Source organism: Protopterus annectens, chromosome 3.part0, assembly GCF_019279795.1.
Source record: "Protopterus annectens isolate FY-2018-M chromosome 3.part0, PAN1.0, whole genome shotgun sequence".
Taxonomy (NCBI): domain Eukaryota; kingdom Metazoa; phylum Chordata; order Ceratodontiformes; family Protopteridae; genus Protopterus; species Protopterus annectens.
Window position 1 is genome coordinate 594,083,021 of NC_056731.1, and position 18,839 is coordinate 594,101,859.

Below are 18,839 nucleotides of genomic sequence, written 5' to 3' on the forward strand. Positions count from 1 at the left end.
TACTTCTATCTTTTATCTTGATCAGAAAAACAAAATACTGAAATAGGGTCACTTCAGTCAGTAAAGCAATTTTGCAGGATTCCCCCAGCAGCCCATGATAGACGCTGTGCCCCTTTGACTTATTATAATCAACTCAGATGAGAGAAAACACTGTCTCCATTTATAACAACTGCCACTGAGGAATGTTATTTTTGATCAAGTCTGCCAAAATATGCTTCTACACACATAATAATCTTACTTAAGTCTTCCTCTTAGATATAAGGTATTATGCACAAACATAATTTATATAGTTTAATTACCTACATATTTGTTAAATAATATTCACAGGAACTTTTCTCAATCCCACACTAAAGTTCATTAATAAAATCCAATGAGTGACATACAGCACACTAATTATCTGAGGGGATGTGATAGCAGCTAGGAAAGAGACCGGTTCACTGTGAGACCTGCTACTCACTCTCTTACAGTGCAACGGCCCCCTCTCCATCTGCAAACCGATTCTCCACATGAAAGTGTGCATTACTTTCTAACAGAGAAGGTAAAGAAAACAAAGTAGCCATCATACATAATCATGTTTCTTTGTGTGTACCAGTAACACTTACAAACCTGAAGTCCACAGTAAAGCCCAAATGTCAACATGTAAAAGTCGGTACTTGCAATGACAACAGGCCACTGCGCATACTCTGAGCATAACCTTGGAGCATACAAGTTTGGAATCAAGCCCTCTTACACAACCTGTAATTATATATACTAACAATGAGACTGCACAATCCCCAGGGAAGGGGCATATTCCCCAACCCTGGGGATTATTGATTTTGCACACCTGCCAACTGTCTGTTTTGTCAACCAACACGTTTCAACAGAATAGATGCTGACACTTGGAAATTACACTTATTTTTAAGCATTACACATGAAAACAAAGTAACATTTTATGCCAGAAAAAAATTTAGTATGAAGATGTTTAAGTTTACATTATCTGGGTAAATATAAGTAATACTGCTATAAAATAATCTGTAAATCAGACAGGAATGCTGAGATGCCCAGGAATCCTTGAATATGTGTCATCTAAAGGAAGAATTGATGTATATAAAAGTTAGAAGAAAACAAAAAACAAACATGTTCAGACACACAGTATTAAACATAAAAAAACTTCATGTTGTACAGAATACTGCTGTAAATTTATTATTCTTGCCTTAAAATATTGACAAAACAACTTTGTTCCACTTCAAACCAACATATGTGATCCGTATAACAGCAAACTCTTGACATTTTTAACACTTCAAATTCCTCCTTTTGATAAAAGAAGCAATGCATTGAATTAAATACATTTAGTAACTTGGGGAAACTTTTGCATACAGAAACCATGTGTTCCAGTATAAAATCCCTCATTACTTTACACACCCAGAGTAAGAAAGCAGTACCAAAGTGTACAACTGATGTATAGCAGAAAAGAAACTGTAAACAAAACATACCAGCTTGTTGTGTTGTCTGTTGCATCTGCTGACTTCGCTGGGCATTGAACGGCACTGAGGCCACTGGCCGGTACTGCTGAGTTGCTGAGGTAGCATACTGACCAGAAGGGTAATAGTATATTGGCATCTGCAGAAACAAACGTATCACTGACTTGGATAAAAAATACATGCGCAGATAAAATAGGAACAGAGACAGAGTACAATGTTCATGACTTTCAGTTCTATATTTCAGAATGAAACATTTTTGAGGATATTGACAAGAGTATGTGCCACATATGCAAAACAGGACTGAACGGTACTTCCAAGGCAAAATCATACGGGGCCAAATGAGTCACAAACACTGCACTCCAGTTACATGACTAAAACATTACATTATTATTATTATTATTATTATTATTATTATTATTATTGTACAGTTTACAAATAAGCAGTGGATACATTTCAGATACTGTTATTTATTGCATGAACCTTGTGTAACAGCTGTCCAAAGCAAACAAAATGTGTTGTGGTTATAGAGTACTATGACTGGGTTTTTGATCATATCCAACCTGTGTTTTGTGTTCAAGACTATGGATATCAAGTAATTCACATTGAGAGTACAGCAAAAAGAAACTACAGTAGTACATTTGATATCCATATCAAAAACTCATATCAATCTGGCAATAATCAGTGAATTCTGATCAGAATTCTTTGTGGTACATGGAGCTTCTGTCAAACTGATGTTAGTTACAAAAAAACAAAACAAAAAAAAAAAAAAAAAACGCTGAACTACAGAGATTAAGGTAAAATGGCCCAGACATCTTCAAGGGCATGCTGTGTATTAGTCCTAAAGGGAAGCCTAGCAGTTTTATGTACATTTTATATTTCAGTACCAAAGTATAATTTTGGAATGTTTTACCAAAAATATGTTTAAAAATGCCTGAGATGTTGCTTGTTATATGATTTCCTACAGTTGCTCCCATTACCATTTGCTTGTAGTTGACCAGTTCACTGGCACTTGCAAAAACATGGCAATTGCCTGACCTCTTACTATCTCAGTCCTACTATAAACAAACATAGCACCCCCAGAACCCCCAGCTTTGACCCTGAAGGTCCTTTCTGGTCCTATAACTCTAATCCCAAACCTCATCCCCTTACCTTAACCCTAAAACTTAGAGTCAAACCCCCAACTCTCATCACAAGCCTTGTGCTCCAAACCTAAACTTCACACTCACTCACTGTCTAAACCTACACCCCCCCAGTTGTTTCTTAAACCTAAATCTAACAGTCTCTCTCTAATCCTAAATCCAAACTCAGTTCCATAACCCAAACCACACTACTCTCAATTGTTCCCTAAACCTAATCTCAAACTACTCTCCCCAAGACTAAATCCCAGTTACTTCCTAAAGCTAATGCAAACTCTCCCTCTTAATTTTAATCCTAAATCTCACAGTATGTTTGTACATACTACATCTAAGTAATGGTATAGAATATTACCTATTTCTTGACTTGTATTATAATTTTTTTAACATATTTGTATACATTGTTTTATTCTTCTTGTATACTATTGTAACTGGAGCTTTTCTCCCCGGGCCTCCACTGAAAAAAGACATGTGTCCAGTTGGACTTTCCCGGTCAACAAATGTAAAATAAAATAAATAAATAAATAAAAATGCTCCTAAACCTAATCAAAGAAGTTGCACCCATTCCCTCCCATGCCTTCTGCACTTATGGCCAAACTCGACCACTTACTTGAGTGGTAACTTATGCAAGCAGCCTGAAACACAAGTACCCAGCTGTAAACTCGTGCTCTTAAGCACCAAGAATTTAAACAGATGAAGTAGATCTCCTATTATACACAGACAGAGTGGCATACAGTTCAAAACAATTTCTACTGGAGATGGTTTTATGATTTCTATTCAAAGTGAGGAATGTGATACATGTTCACAATGTACCTATATTAGAATGGCATTATATCACAAGAAAAAAAAATATATATATATATATTTCTGCGGAAGACAGACTGGTGTTATTAATTTATTTGTCTTTGTTGACGGAATGGCTGACTGAGCGCAGCCCACTTTCAGCAGATTCTCTGGGAGAAAAGCTCCATCTCAGCATATTTATATTAAAAGAGAGTTATGGACAGTCCTCAGAAAAAAAAACAGTTACATTTCTCAGAAAAGCAAACAGTTGCTTGACAGGTATCTACAGTAAAATATTTATATTAATATCTATATTTCTATACAGTTCTGGTAGCTCTAAATTCTTGCAGGAAGTAAATGGATTTATTCTATAGAAGGGAACACTGTTGTAAATAAGTTTAGTGTTCTTACATTTCAGTACAGAAAGGTTTGTAAACAGTTCAAGAAGGTATAATGAAGCTAGTTACACAATTTTGTAGGAAGGAAGGGGAGACAGTAGCATTGTATGGGAGGATAGTGGTAATAACATTGGCGTGAGACTGTAGGGTGTAGGATTAGTTCTATTTAGGCTGCCTTCTTCAAAATGGTGTTATCTAGGTTTATAACTTAGTTACACAGGCAATGAATGAGAGGGGTAAAGCAGTAGGTGGGGGCAGTTAGAGAAAGAGAGAGATAAAATGTAGTGTTTAATTGGAGTGTATTGATTCAACTGCAGGAGGAAAAGTTGTTTTAGATATATTGATTCAAGTACAGGAGGGAAAACATTTAGGGATATAAGATGTTTCTGCTTTCATTAGGTGATAAACTTGTGCAGGATTGGGTAAGGTATTTTTTTAGCTGAATTTTATAACTTGGGAATTTGTTAGTCATTTTGAATGTGGGAAAAGCCGAAAGACACATACATAGGGATGGCTTTCCAGAGTTTGGAAACCTAAAAGGAGTATAATGAGTCCCCTGATTAATTATTTGCCTTACTAGTACTTAGTAGAAATATATCATTAGAATACACATCTATTGTAGGGGTGTAGGGCAGTAGTATATTACTTAATATAGGGCATTTTTCAGGAATATATATCAGTTTATATGCTGTAACTAGCTGAGAGTAAGTTAGGTAGTTGTTAGGTTCTAGCCACAATAGCTGTTTTAGAGGTTGGCAGTGGTGTGTTTATGTGAGCAGTGTTGGTAACAAACTTACCTACTTTGTGTAACAGCAGGCTAGTTTGGATTTTAGTGTGGAACTTAGATTTGTAAGGATAAGTGAGGCAAACACGATGGTTGGAAGCAAATAGGAGGAGTTCAGAATTTTTCATGTTGGGTCTGTATGGTCCTGTCTGGACTTGTAAAGGGAGTCAAATTTTTGGTGTTTTTTTAAATTATTTAATGAATATATAGATCGAATTAAAGATTGTCATCTATTACAATGTATGCGTGTTACTACTCAGTTTTAGTATTATTTGATGATGTAACCAAGAAAATTTGTTTTGGATTGAGATAATGATTTGGGATGAAGACCATCAGTTCTTTTTATTAGGATGGGAGAGCAGGTTTGAATTTCTCAGACAGGTTTCAATTGAAGAAAAAGAAATTTGAGTGATTTCTTGCAGCTTGGATATTGTGGGGGCTAGACATATTAAAGTTGAATCACCTGCACAATATACTGTATTTGCTTAGTCTATGGCAGTATAAAGCTTGTTTATTAAAATATTGAAGGAAAAAGATCCTAGTATAGAGCCCTGAGGGGCACTCATGGCAAATGGGAGAGAGGAGGATAGGTCTTGTTGCCGTTTGGCTGCTTGCTGACTTCCAGATAGTCAACTAAGAAACTATGTAAGGAAGGACTGACAAAGACCTATGGAAGAGTGTTCAGTGAGTAGATGTTGGTGTGATACTGTGTCAAAGGCTTTGGATAAGTATAGGAACATAGGATGGCACCAGTTTACTATTATTTCTTCTAGTTTATAGTGTTAGTGAAGTGAAGCAGGATGGTGTTTGCACTGTGGTGAGAACTGAAACCATGTGGTGCTTCAGAGAGAAGATTACTTGAATTTAGTTGATGTAGAAACTGAGCACGAATATGTTTCAAGTATTTTTAAAAGGGGGAGAGGACTGTAATGAGCCTGTACATATTACACTCTGTAGATGTCCCACCTATGTGTAAAGATATAACAATGGATTTTTTCCAGATGGAAGGAATGTACTTTTTGGACATATAACTGTTTATCATTATAGAGACTAGGAAAGTAATTGCATCTGCAGCCACATTTAAGTAGTACAAGGGGAGATGGTCAGTAGTTAGGGTAGTGGGTTTTAGCTTATTTAGGAGTTGTTTTAATGGTTGAGGTAGGTACTAGTTTGAAGACAAATAGCTGAGGAATTATAGCAGTAGCAGCAGGTACCGAGAGGGTAATGGAGGTATTAATGTTTGTGAGGGACATTATTGTCTGTATAAAATAGTTGTTAAACTATGTGGGAATTGAATAAGTAGTATAGTTGGATTTAGGAGTGAGGGGGTAGTTTGACCAGGATGTTAAAGTTTGTCTATGCATGAACAGAAGAGTTTTGGGTTGTTTTGATTTTTATTTTGGAGGCTGTTATAATAGCTCTGTTTGTCATGTTGGATTTGCTATTTTTGTCCTATTCCTTAGGTGTCTGAAGCATTGAATTGTATTTTGTGTTCTATTTTTGTGCCAGTATTTTCAGGCATTTTCACAATATAGCATTAATTTCTTAATTTCCTTTGTTAGCCATGGTGCATGACTGGATTTGGCCCTTTTGATACATTCTGGGGCAAGGTTACTGAGAACTTTAGTGCATCTCATTGAAATGTGTGACAGCAGAGTCAATGCACTTAGATTTGTTTTCCAAACACGTTTACTGAATTATCACTTGTGACATAGGCAAATTTACATTCATATAAAAGTAATCAAACTATATTAATATAACAAACATTATACTTCACATATATTACTATATATCATACAACCTAAGCAACATCACACAAAGCATTCAATTCCTGTCCTTTTTTTAAACAAGAAGCAGCTTTATTATAACATCACTTAGTGCATAAGCAATCATACATTTATATAAATGAAAATAAACCACACCAACACAATCCTAGTTGTAATCATTTTACATCACAAACTATACTGACACACTCCCAGCTGCAAACAATATACATCACTTATAATCTACCCAATTTTTCTCACTCAGGCTTTACATAGCTCATTTAAGTCCTGCTGCCTTTTATGTATTGTATGTATTGTTCCCACAATTCCCAATTTTTTCCTATGTAGTTTGCTCCTACCTTTTTCTAAATATCTCAGTTCTAGTTGTTTTATCTCTGTTACTACATTCACTACTTCCAGTATAGTTGGTTTAGATTTTGATTTCCATTTTCTTGTAATTGCTTTTTTGGCAGCCACCAGTATTAGACACTGCATGGCCTTACCATGTATAGGCAATTCTGATTCTGTAGCATAACTCGGAAAAATCATCTCCATCAAAAAACTAAACTGCTCACCCAGCATTTCTGACAGTACATCCTGCAGGGAAGCTTTAAAGTCTACCAACTCACCACACTCCCAGAAAATATGTTTCCAACTATCTCTTTCTTCCCCTTCACACCTCCATTATTTACTGTCTTCCCTTTGGAAACATTCTCTGGAGTCTTCTTGGGGTATAAACATATCTATGCAAACATTTCCAGGCAAAAATCCTAACTATTCTAGATTTTGTTGAATATTTGGGAGACAAACATATAACCTCCCATTGTTTCTCTGTGAACTGCTTATCCAATCTCTTGTCCCAGTCCTTTCTAACCTCCTCTGATTGATTCTTATAGTTATCATGCAATATTTTATATGCTCTACTAATTATTCCTTTTTAATGGCAGCTTCTGTTCTAGAATCTATTAAAAACTCTACCAGTGCTGGTCTTTCGTTTAGGACCCCCCCTATTTCTTTCCTTTTGCCTATACTCTGAAATTAATCCCTGATAGAGAAGGCAATCTCTAACCTGCAGTCCAAATAAATTCTTGTGTCTTCCCTTTCTATCACCTTTCCCTCTCCAGTTATTTACTCCCAATACCTTGGTTCCTTTGCCAGCTTTCTCCAATAAATTCCTTCTCCCTCTTGCCTATTGTCTGTATCCCTAATTGCAGTCATCCCTATCAGCAGAATCTCCTTTCTGCATTCCTGTGTTGGTTTAGTTCTTAGAACACTTTCTGCTACTTTATAGATATACTATTCTGTATGATTATTGTTATTCCCCTTAAAGGCCTGCATCCAAAATCCCAGTCTCTCCTTGTTTCTTGAGCTTCCCCGTGTTTCATCATCATCCCTTTCCATTTTGAATTATATTTTTCTGCTTACGCTATGTATAGGAGTCTTAACTGTGTAGCTCTGAAGTACCCCTTCAAATTGGGTAATCCAAATCTGTCCTGTTCTATTGGAAGAATCATCTTATCCCACTTGACTCTTGTCGTCTTCCCCTCTCAGATAAAGTCATCCAGCTCTTTATTAATTGCAACTCACAACTTTTCCTCTGGTTGATAAAAATATGATTGACCTGTCTTTAAGACTAAAGGGCTAAAAACATTTTAAATGCTTGTAACTTAGTATCCATAGCCATATAACAAAGCTTCCATTTTCTCAGTTTTTGTATTATCTTTTGTTTAGTCTCTTCCCGCATACCGTTAGCTGCCACACTAGAATCCATACTCCTAAATATTTCATTTTATCATGTCCCCATAAATATGGATATTCCTGAACCAGTTCATAATTTACTGCTATTGCCTTTGTTTTAGCTTCATTAATTCTGTATTCCAAAAAGATTTGCAACTGTCTCCAAATGTTCCACCACACATTAATGTTTTTTTCTGGCAAATAAAGCCAGCTTTTCTTGACTACCATACCAATTATATCCTTGGATTTCTGAGTCCTTTATTTTCTTTGCCAATGGTTCTAAATATAATGCAAATAATAAAGGAGAAAGAGGACACCCCTGCCTGGTTCCTCTGCTCAAGCAGAAATTATCAGAGAGGAGCCCACACACTTTAATTTTCACCTCTAGTCCCTCATATATTCTCCTAATCAATCTTATAATTGTTTTCAGGAAATGCAATTGCTCTGCTCATAAAGTCCCAGCTTACTCTGTCCAATGCTTTCTCTGCATCAAGATCCACCAACAACAATGGTATTTTCTTACATTATGCTTCCCTATGTATCATCAATGTTCTGTTAATGTTGTCAAATGTTTGCCTCCCCTCCACAAAACAACAGTGATCCATATCTATCAGTTTTGGCATTACTTTTGCCATTCTTTTAGCCAATATAGACATGAACACTTTATAATCATAGTTTAGTGTTGAAATGGGCCTGTATGAAGCTGTATCTGAGGGATCTTTACCCTCTTTAGGTATTACAGCTACCACTGCTTTCTTCCAGGATGGTGGTACTTCTTCTCTTCTTAAGATACTGTTAAACAAAAACTTCCAGATCTTTATTAGTTTTTTCCTCCTAGCTTCCAAACTTCCACAGGATTACCATCTATTCCTGGGACTTTCCTGTAGAATACATCATTTCATGTTGGGTCTGTATGGTCCTGTCTGGAGTTGTAAAGGGAGTCAAATTTTTGGTGGTTTTAAATTATTTAATGAATATATAGATCAATTAAAGATTGTCATCTATTACAATGTATGTGTTACTACTCAGTTTTAGTATTATTTGATGATGTAACCAAGAAAATTTGTTTTGGATTGAGATAATGATTTGGGATGAAGACCATCAGTTCTTTTTATTAGGATGGGAGAGCAGGTTTGAATTTCTCAGACAGGTTTCAATTGAAGAAAAGAAATTTGAGTGATTTCTTGCAGCTTGGATATTGTGGGGGCTAGACATATTAAAGTTGAATCACCTGCACAATATACTGTATTTGCTTAGTCTATGGCAGTATAAAGCTTGTTTATTAAAATATTGAAGGAAAAAGATCCTAGTATAGAGCCCTGAGGGGCACTCATGGCAAATGGGAGAGGGGAGGATAGGTCTTGTTGCCGTTTGCTTGCTGACTTCCAGATAGTCAACTAAGAAACTATGTGGGAAGGACTGACAAAGACCTATGGAAGAGTGTTCAGTGAGTAGATGTTGGTGTGATACTGTGTCAAAGGCTTTGGATAAGTATAGGAACATAGGATGGCACCAGTTTACTATTATTTCTTCTAGTTTATAGTGTTAGTGAAGTGAAGCAGGATGGTGTTTGCACTGTGGTGAGAACTGAAACCATGTGGTGCTTCAGAGGGAAGATTACTTGAATTTAGTTGATGTAGAAACTGAGCACGAATATGTTTCAAGTATTTTTAAAAGGGGGAGAGGACTGTAATGAGCCTGTACATATTACACTCTGTAGATGTCCCACCTATGTGTAAAGATATAACAATGGATTTTTTCCAGATGGAAGGAATGTACTTTTTGGACATATAACTGTTTATCATTATAGAGACTAGGAAAGTAATTGCATCTGCAGCCACATTTAAGTAGTACAAGGGGAGATGGTCAGTAGTTAGGGTAGTGGGTTTTAGCTTATTTAGGAGTTTTTTAATGGTTGAGGTAGGTACTAGTTTGAAGACAAATAGCTGAGGAATTATAGCAGTAGCAGCAGGTACCGAGAGGGTATGGAGGTATTAATGTCTGTGAGGACATTATTGTCTGTATAAAATAGTTGTTAAACTATGTGGGAATTGAATAAGTAGTATAGTTGGATTTAGGAGTGAGGGGGTAGTTTGACCAGGATGTTAAAGTTTGTCTATGCATGAACAGAAGAGTTTTGGGTTGTTTTGATTTTTTATTTTGGAGGCTGTTATAATAGCTCTGTTTGTCATGTTGGATTTGCTATTTTGTCCTATTCCTTAGGTGTCTGAAGCATTGAATTGTATTTTGTGTTCTATTTTTGTGCCAGTATTTTCAGGCATTTTCACAATATAGCATTAATTTCTTAATTTCCTTTGTTAGCCATGGTGCATGACTGGATTTGGCCCTTTTGATACATTCTGGGGCAAGGTTACTGAGAACTTTAGTACATCTCATTGAAATGTGTGACAGCAGAGTCAATGCACTTAGATTTGTTTTCCAAACACGTTTACTGAATTATCACTTGTGACATAGGCAAATTTACATTCATATAAAAGTAATCAAACTATATTAATATAACAAACATTATACTTCACATATATTACTATATATCATACAACCTAAGCAACATCACACAAAGCATTCAATTCCTGTCCTTTTTTTAAACAAGAAACAGCTTTATTATAACATCACTTAGTGCATAAGCAATCATACATTTATATAAATGAAAACAAACCACACCAACACAATCCTAGTTGTAATCATTTTACATCACAAACTATACTGACACACTCCCAGCTGCAAACAATATACATCACTTATAATCTACCCAATTTTTCTCACTCAGGCTTTACATAGCTCATTTAAGTCCTGCTGCCTTTTATGTATTGTATGTATTGTTCCCACAATTCCCATTTTTTTCCTATGTAGTTTGCTCCTACCTTTTTCTAAATATCTCAGTTCTAGTTGTTTTATCTCTGTTACTACATTCACTACTTCCAGTATAGTTGGTTTAGATTTTGATTTCCATTTTCTTGTAATTGCTTTTTTGGCAGCCACCAGTATTAGACACTGCATGGCCTTACCATGTATAGGCAATTCTGATTCTGTAGCATAACTCGGAAAAATCATCTCCATCAAAAAACTAAACTGCTCACCCAGCATTTCTGACAGTACATCCTGCAGGGAAGCTTTAAAGTCTACCAACTCACCACACTCCCAGAAAATATGTTCCCAACTATCTCTTTCTTCCCCTTCACACCTCCATTATTTACTGTCTTCCGTATGGAAACATTCTCTGGAGTCTTCTTGGGGTATAAACATATCTATGCAAACATTTCCAGGCAAAAATCCTAACTATTCTAGATTTTGTTGACTATTTGGGAGACAAACATATATCCTCCCATTGTTTCTCTGTGAACTGCTTATCCAATATCTTGTCCCAGTCCTTTCTAACGTCCCCTGATTGATTCTTATAGTTATCATGCAATATTTTATATGCTCTACTAATTATTCCTTTTTAATGGCAGCTTCTGTTCTAGAATCTATTAAAAACTCTACCAGTGCTGGTCTTTCGTTTAGGACCCCCCTATTTCTTTCCTTTTGCCTATACTCTGAAATTAATCCCTGATAGAGAAGGCAATCTCTAACCTGCAGTCCAAATAAATTCTTGTGTCTTCCCTTTCTATCACCTTTCCCTCTCCAGTCATTTGCTCCCAATACCTTGGTTCCTTTGCCAGTTTTCACCAATAAATTCCTCTTGCCTATTGTCTGTATCCCTAATTGCAGTCATCCTTATCAGCAGAATCTCCTTTCTCCATTCCCGTATTGGTTTAGTTCTTAGAATACTTTCTGCTGCTTTATGGATATAATATTCTGTATGATTATTGTTATTCCCTTAAACGCCTGCATCCAAAATCCCAGTCTCTCCTTGTTTCTTGAGCTTCCCCCCTTTTTCATTATCATCTCTTTCCACTATGAATTATAGTTTTCTGCTTACGCTATGTACAGGAGTCTTAACTGTGTAGCTCTGAAGTACCCCTTCAAATTGGGTAATCCAAATCTGTCCTGTTCTATTGGAAGAACCATCTTATCCCACTTGACTCTTGTCGTCTTCCCCTCTCAGATAAAGTCATCAGCTCTTTATTAATTGCAACTCACAACTTTTCCTCTGGTTGATAAAAATATGATTGACCTGTCTTTAAGACTAAAGGGCTAAAAACATTTTAAATGCTTGTAACTTAGTATCCATAGCCATATAACAAAGCTTCCATTTTCTCAGTTTTGTATTATCTTTTGTTTAGTCTCTTCCCATACGTTAGCTGCCACACTAGAATCCATACTCCTAAATATTTCATTTTATCATGTCCCCATAAATATGGATATTCTGAACCAGTTCATAATTTACTGCTATTGCCTTTGTTTTAGCTTCATTAATTCTGTATTCCAAAAAGATTTGCAACTGTCTCCAAATGTTCCACCACACATTAATGTTTTTCTGGCAAATAAAGCCAGCTTTCTTGACTTCCATACCAATTATATCCTTGAATTTCTGAGTCCTTTATTTTCTTTGCCAAATGGTTCTGTAAAATATAATGCAAATAATAAAGGAGAAAGAGGACACCCTGCCTGGTTCCTCTGCTCAAGCAGAAATTATCAGAGAGGAGCCCACACACTTTAATTTTCACCTCTAGTCCCTCATATATTCTCCTAATCAATCTTATAATTGTTTTCAGGAAATGCAATTGCTCTGCTCATAAAGTCCCAGCTTACTCTGTCCAATGCTTTCTCTGCATCAAGATCCACCAACAACAATGGTATTTTCTTACATTATGCTTCCCTATGTATCATCAATGTTCTGTTAATGTTGTCAAATGTTTGCCTCCCCTCCACAAAACAACAGTGATCCATATCTATCAGTTTTGGCATTACTTTTGCCATTCTTTTAGCCAATATAGACATGAACACTTTATAATCATAGTTTAGTGTTGAAATGGGCCTGTATGAAGCTGTATCTGAGGGATCTTTACCCTCTTTAGGTATTACAGCTACCACTGCTTTCTTCCAGGATGGTGGTACTTCTTCTCTTCTTAAGATACTGTTAAACAAAAACTTCCAGATCTTTATTAGTTTTTTCCTCCTAGCTTCCAAACTTCCACAGGATTACCATCTATTCCTGGGGACTTTTCTGTAGAATACATCAACATTTTTATCTCATCTCCTCCTATCCTGTTAGTAACTGAGCCTCATCTACCTCTAATCTTGGCATATTTAATTCTTCCATAAACATTTCCATTTGTATCTTTTCTTGATTTTCATATTTCTCTGTTTATAGACACTCTCATAAAATTTTCTGAAATATTTTTAACACCTCTCTGGGATCTCGTTACCCTCTTTGTTATAGACTCACTAAGTTTGGTGACAGCCCTTTCTACATTCTTTTGCCTGAGTCGTTGTGCTAAAAGTTTTTGTCCTTTAGTGCATCAAAAAACAGTTGCTTAACAGCAATCTTTCTAAGCTCATGCATATTATCGAGGTAATCCCTTATTTTCTGTCTAGCATTCTGAAGTTGATCCTCTTCTAGTTCTGTGAGATTCCCCCTGTTTTGCAATACTTTAACATTTGTCAGTTCCCTCTAAATATTTCTTGTTACTTCTTAAAGTACAGTTTTGTACCTACCATAAATGTAGATGTTCGAGTGTTCCCACTGCTGCAGTCATTACACTTAGGTTATCCTGCCATCAGGCGGTCCCGCAGTCGGCCTGAGTTCCAAAGTCTTGGTCCGGCTTCGGTTGCTGTTGCTTCTTCCCTGATGTCAGTGCGCCAGTGGTATATAATATGCATCCAACGCCATTTTCTTTTTTTCTTGCCCCAGATGTCAGGTGCCCCCAAGTGGGTAGGCAATACATATTGCTAATCAAAAATATACATATAAAATAAAAACAATAGCTTCAGTTACCAGAAAATACATCCCAAAGGTTGTATAGGATAGAAGGGTATAGATAAATCCAGCTAGTTCAGAGGGGATGGAGGGAGGGTAACCTGGACTGCAGCAGTGTGAACACTCGAACATCTACATTTATGGTAGGTACAAAACTGTACTATGTTCATCGTGTTACACTGCTGCAGTCATCACACTTGGGTTGAATCCCAAAGCTAAGGTTGGGTGGCTGGTCTATAAAGAATTAGGATTGGCTAAGAGGCCCTGCAGAACTGCAGTGGCAAATCCTGCTCTGGATTTAGAGTAAAGAGGCAGGTGGTAATGCTTGGTGAAGGTGTGCACTGAACTCCAAGTTGCAGCCTCCAAAATTTCCTTGGTAGGTACTCCTCTGAGAAAGGCTGTTGCCCTGGTGGAATGAGGCCTAATGCCACTGGGCATTGATTTTCCATGCTGTGTGTAGCAGTACCGAATACAGTGTCCTATCCATTTGGATATAGTCTGCTTTGAGATAGCCTTGCCTTGTGATCCTGCAGCATATGCTACAAACAGTTGATCAGTTTTCCTGAAAGCTTTTGTTTTGTCCAAGTAGAAGCGTAGTTGCCTGTGTATGTCCAAAGAATGCAGAAGTTTTTCCCCTTTATTTTGGGGGTTTGGATAAAAAGTAGGCAAATGAATGGTTTGGTTAAGAGCCACACTAGATACCACCTTTGGCATGAAGGTAGGGTTTGTCCTTAAAGATACCCTGTCCTGATGAAAAATTATAAAAGGTTCCACTGCCATTATTGCCCGTAGCTCTGAGACTCTTCGTCCTGAAGTTACTGCTAGGAGCAGAGCTGTTTTCCATGACAAAAAATTTAGATCAGCTGTATTGGCTGGCTCAAAAGGTGGTAGGGTCAATTTTTCTAAAACAAAATTGAGGTCCCAAGTTGGTGTTGGTGCTCTCCAAGGCAGTCTTATGTTTTTAGCCCCTCTGAGGTACTGCTTTAGCAAGGGATGGGAGAATAAAGGAGGATCCGTGTTGTAATGTGCAGAAATGGCAGAGGCGTGGATCTTAATTGATGAAAAGGATAGGCCTCTGTCCAGCATCTCAGTTAAGTATTGTAAAATCTGAGGAATGTTTGGAACAAGAGAGTCAAGGCTGTGAGTCTGGTTCTAGACGCAGAATCTCTTCCATTCTGAGTAAGCTTTCCTGGTGCTAGGCCTCCTAGCTTCCAAAATGACATCCATAACTGCTTTAGAGAGAGGTGTTGCCTGTTTGACTAAAGTATCTGCCATGCAGCCAGGTTTAGGGTTTTGAGCTGACCGTGCAGGATCTGATTGTTTTGTTGAGTCAGAAGGTGTGGAATTTGGGGCAAAATCCATGGTGGGCCCTGAGCCCAGTTCCTTAAGATAGGGTACCAGTGCTGGCGTGGCCAGTCTGGAGCAATCAGGATCATCTGTGTTTTTTCTTGTCTGGCTTTTAGGAGTACCTTTGAAAGGAGAGGCAGTGGTGGGAAGGCATAGACTTTTAGGTTTTTCCAGCTGAACAGAAGAGCATCCACTTTCCATGCTTGTTTGTGATAAGTCCTTGTGCAGAATTTTTGTAGTTGGCAATTCAGAGGGGTGACAAAAACATCTATGTCTGGGCATCCCCACTTTTGTGTTATCATGCTGAAGACTTGTGGATTAAATTTCCATTCGTGAGGGTCCATGATATTTCTGCTTAGGTTGTCTGCCGGAGTATTTTTCTTTCCTGGCAGGAATTGTGCTTGCAGGTGGACTTGGTACATTAGAGCTGTGTTCCCCAAGGTCATGGCTTGCCTGCATAGGGGATATGAATGAGTGCCCCCTTGTTTGTTTATGTACCACATTACTGTGGTGTTGTCTGTCTTTAGTAGTAGTTGTCCTGGATGTAGAAGGTCCTTGAAAGCTGTTAGGGCATTTTGAACAGCCAACATCTCTTTTTGATTGATGTGAAGATGCATCTGGTCTGTGGTCCACTTGCCCTGAATGCATTTTCCTGCCATGTGTGCTTCCCAGGCATAATCCAAAGCATATGTTGTTACAGTTTGCCTGGCTGTGGGTTGGGTAAAAGGCTGACCCTTGTTTAGGTGACATGCCTGTGCCCACCATGGAAACTCCTGTTGTAGGCAGGGAATCATTGGAATTACTGCTTCTAGACTGTGAGAGTGTTGAGTCCAAACACTTTTTAGGTACCATTGTAATTTCCTCATATGCAGTCTGGCATATGGTATTAGTAGTATGCAGGACGCCATGAATCCCAGGGCCTGCAGAATATTTCTTGCAGGGAGATGGGATGTTTTTGCCAGTAGTTGAAAATATTGAGTTAGTTGCACTTGTTTGTCTGGCGTGAGATAAGCCATCTGGGCCGTTGTATTTAAGCTGGCATCCAGGAATGTAATCTGTTGTGAGGGCACTAGTTTTGACTTCTTTTCATTTACTGTGTACCCTAGAGAAATTAGCAACTTTTTCACAAATGCCAGATGGTGTAGAAGAGTGTCCTTTGTCTCTGCTTGAATGAGGCAGTCGTCCAGGTATGGATATATTTGAATTCCTTTTTGTCTGCAAAATGCAATTACTGGTGCCAGGCACTTTGTAAAGACCCTGGGCACAGTAGATAAGCCAAAGGGCAGTGCAGAGAATTGGTAGTACATTGTGCCAGCTTTGAATCTGAGGTATCTTCTGCAATTTTGTCTGATAGGGACATGCAGGTATGTCTCTTTGAGGTCCAGAGTAACAAGCCAAGCCTTCTTGCCCAGCATGGGTAGAAGCTGCTGTAATGTCAACATTTTGAATTTCAGAATATCCAGGTAAGTATTGAGAATTGAAAGGTCCAGTATGGAATCTGTAACCTTGAGATACAATATTCAGGACCCATCTGTCTTGGGTGATTGCTTGCCAGTTTTGAGAAAAAAGTGCTAGTTTTCCCCCTAAGGGGGCTTCCAAAAGGGACGTGCTTGGCGTACGCAAAGGAAAGTCATTGTGACTGTTTCCTGTAAGGTTGAGACTTGTCCTCACCTCCTTTTGGGGTAGAGGTGCCCCACTGTCATTGTCTGTTTGAGCCTTGGGGTTGAGATCTGCCTATTGGGTGTCTGTATCTGCCTCTCTGTGGCCTGTCTGACACTGGAAAGGACCAATTTTTTGTCAGCCAATTTCTGCTAAAACGAGGTGTCTGTACCTGTAAGAAATCCTTGACTGTCTGCATAGATTTTGCTTTATCCTCCATTTTCTTTAACACCTCTTCTGCCTTAACACCAAACAAAGTATCATGCTGTAAAGGAGCATCCAATAACTTTGCCTTAACATGATCAGGTAAACTCTGTTCTTTTAACCAAGCGTGTCTTCGAATAACAGAACCTGTAACTGTGGCTCTACAAGTGGCCTCTAAAGAATCAAAACCACAATGCAGAGTATGTTTTCCCACCTGCTCAACTGCATGCAATAAATCCTGCATTTCTTTACAATCAGGAGTTTCTGAGCTAGCAAGCATTTTTTATTTTAACTGAGCCATTAAATATTGTTGTTACTTAAGCATGTGGAACTGGCAATTTAAAGCTCTTACTGCTAAAGTTGCAGATGTGTATACTTTCTTCCCCCATCTATCCAAAGTTCTGGAATCTCTGTCAGAGGGTACTGGATTTTTTGCAATGGAAGCCTTCACTCCTTTTGGACCCTGGAAAATAGTTTCTGGATCAGCAGAAGGGTTTTTGTAAAGAAACTTGTGAGAATCAGGGACTCTATAATACCTATCTGGCTTGGCTGGAGCAGGGGGCAAAGTGTCAGGAGATAAGCTGGATTCAGAAAACACATCATCCAGAATGTCTAGTACAGGCGGAATAGCCAGGGGCCTGTGCTGAGGTAATAAGAGGAAATCCCTGAGCCTTTTCTTGGATTCAGAGTAATCCTGACTTTCCCAATGGAAATGTTCCCTCATGGTATGTAAAGTTTCCCCAAAAGAATAATCCTCAGGAGGAGAAGCTGAAGGGATAGATTCCTCAGCATCAGAGTCCTCATAGGGGGGTAAAGAGTATCCCTGGTCTGAAGAGGAATCAGAGGAAATGGAAACCTGATCAGAGGAGTCATAGTCTGTATCCTGCCTAGGCCTTTTCTCAGGAGGGGGATGGGAACCCCTGATAAGAGTAATGAGGTCTTCAGCCATTTTAAGCATCTGTTTCTTAGGCATGGAGGACTGCCCAAGAGAATGCTGTACTTGTTTCTTTGTCTTTAATGGTACCTTTGTCTTGGCTGTTGTTTTAATGGTAACTTGTGAAGGTCTGAAAACACCCACAGAAGCCGATGCCTGCTCAGCGGCTCCAGACCCATCTGAGGGATTAGTTTCCGTAGGCCCAATACCTTGAGTTTCCAGAGGCCTAGATGTCTCCACGTGGGAGTCGGAAGCGGCCTGTGGCTCTGAGGTAGCGGGTGTCAGGGGCTGCGAAAGCATCTCACTGAGAACCGGCGAACCAGCGACTGGCCTGGAAGAGGTTTCGTTGTCGGTTTTGGACCTCGGATGCCTGTCTTTGTCCTTGTCTTTGCATTTTTTCGGTATTGAGGTCATCGGCTGATCCGACAGCATGGTATAATTGAACCTTCGGCCAAAGTACTGTAAAGCAAAATCAAAACACCTTTTAATAGTGCATTTGTTGAATCTAGCACAAAACCGACAACTAATGACGTCGTGATCAGGGCCTAGGCATGGAATACAGTAAGAGTGGAAGTCCTTATGAGGTATTTGCTTCCCACAAGAAATACAATTATTAACTTTTTCTGACATCGGTCTGAGGCAAGAAAAAGGTTTCCCCAACAGGGTACTTAGCTTTATTGAAGACTTCGGATCTGAAATTCAACTTCGAAAATCTCAAGAGTCAGCCGACCGGCACTTGTGAACTGCTTCTGCTTC

General features: G+C 38.3%; 1 protein-coding gene across 13 annotated transcripts in view; it reads right to left on the reverse strand.

Annotated features, from left to right (window-relative positions):
• ARPP21 (cAMP regulated phosphoprotein 21) overlaps positions 1-18,839 on the reverse strand; it is a 1,402,215-nt gene that overhangs the window by 272,302 nt on the left and 1,111,074 nt on the right. For all 13 annotated transcript variants that reach the window (XM_044065000.1, XM_044064996.1, XM_044064997.1 and 10 more), the window contains one exon: positions 1,473-1,599. In XM_044065000.1, the coding sequence (XP_043920935.1) occupies positions 1,473-1,599 (127 nt within the window). The remainder of the gene's footprint in view (positions 1-1,472; positions 1,600-18,839) is intronic.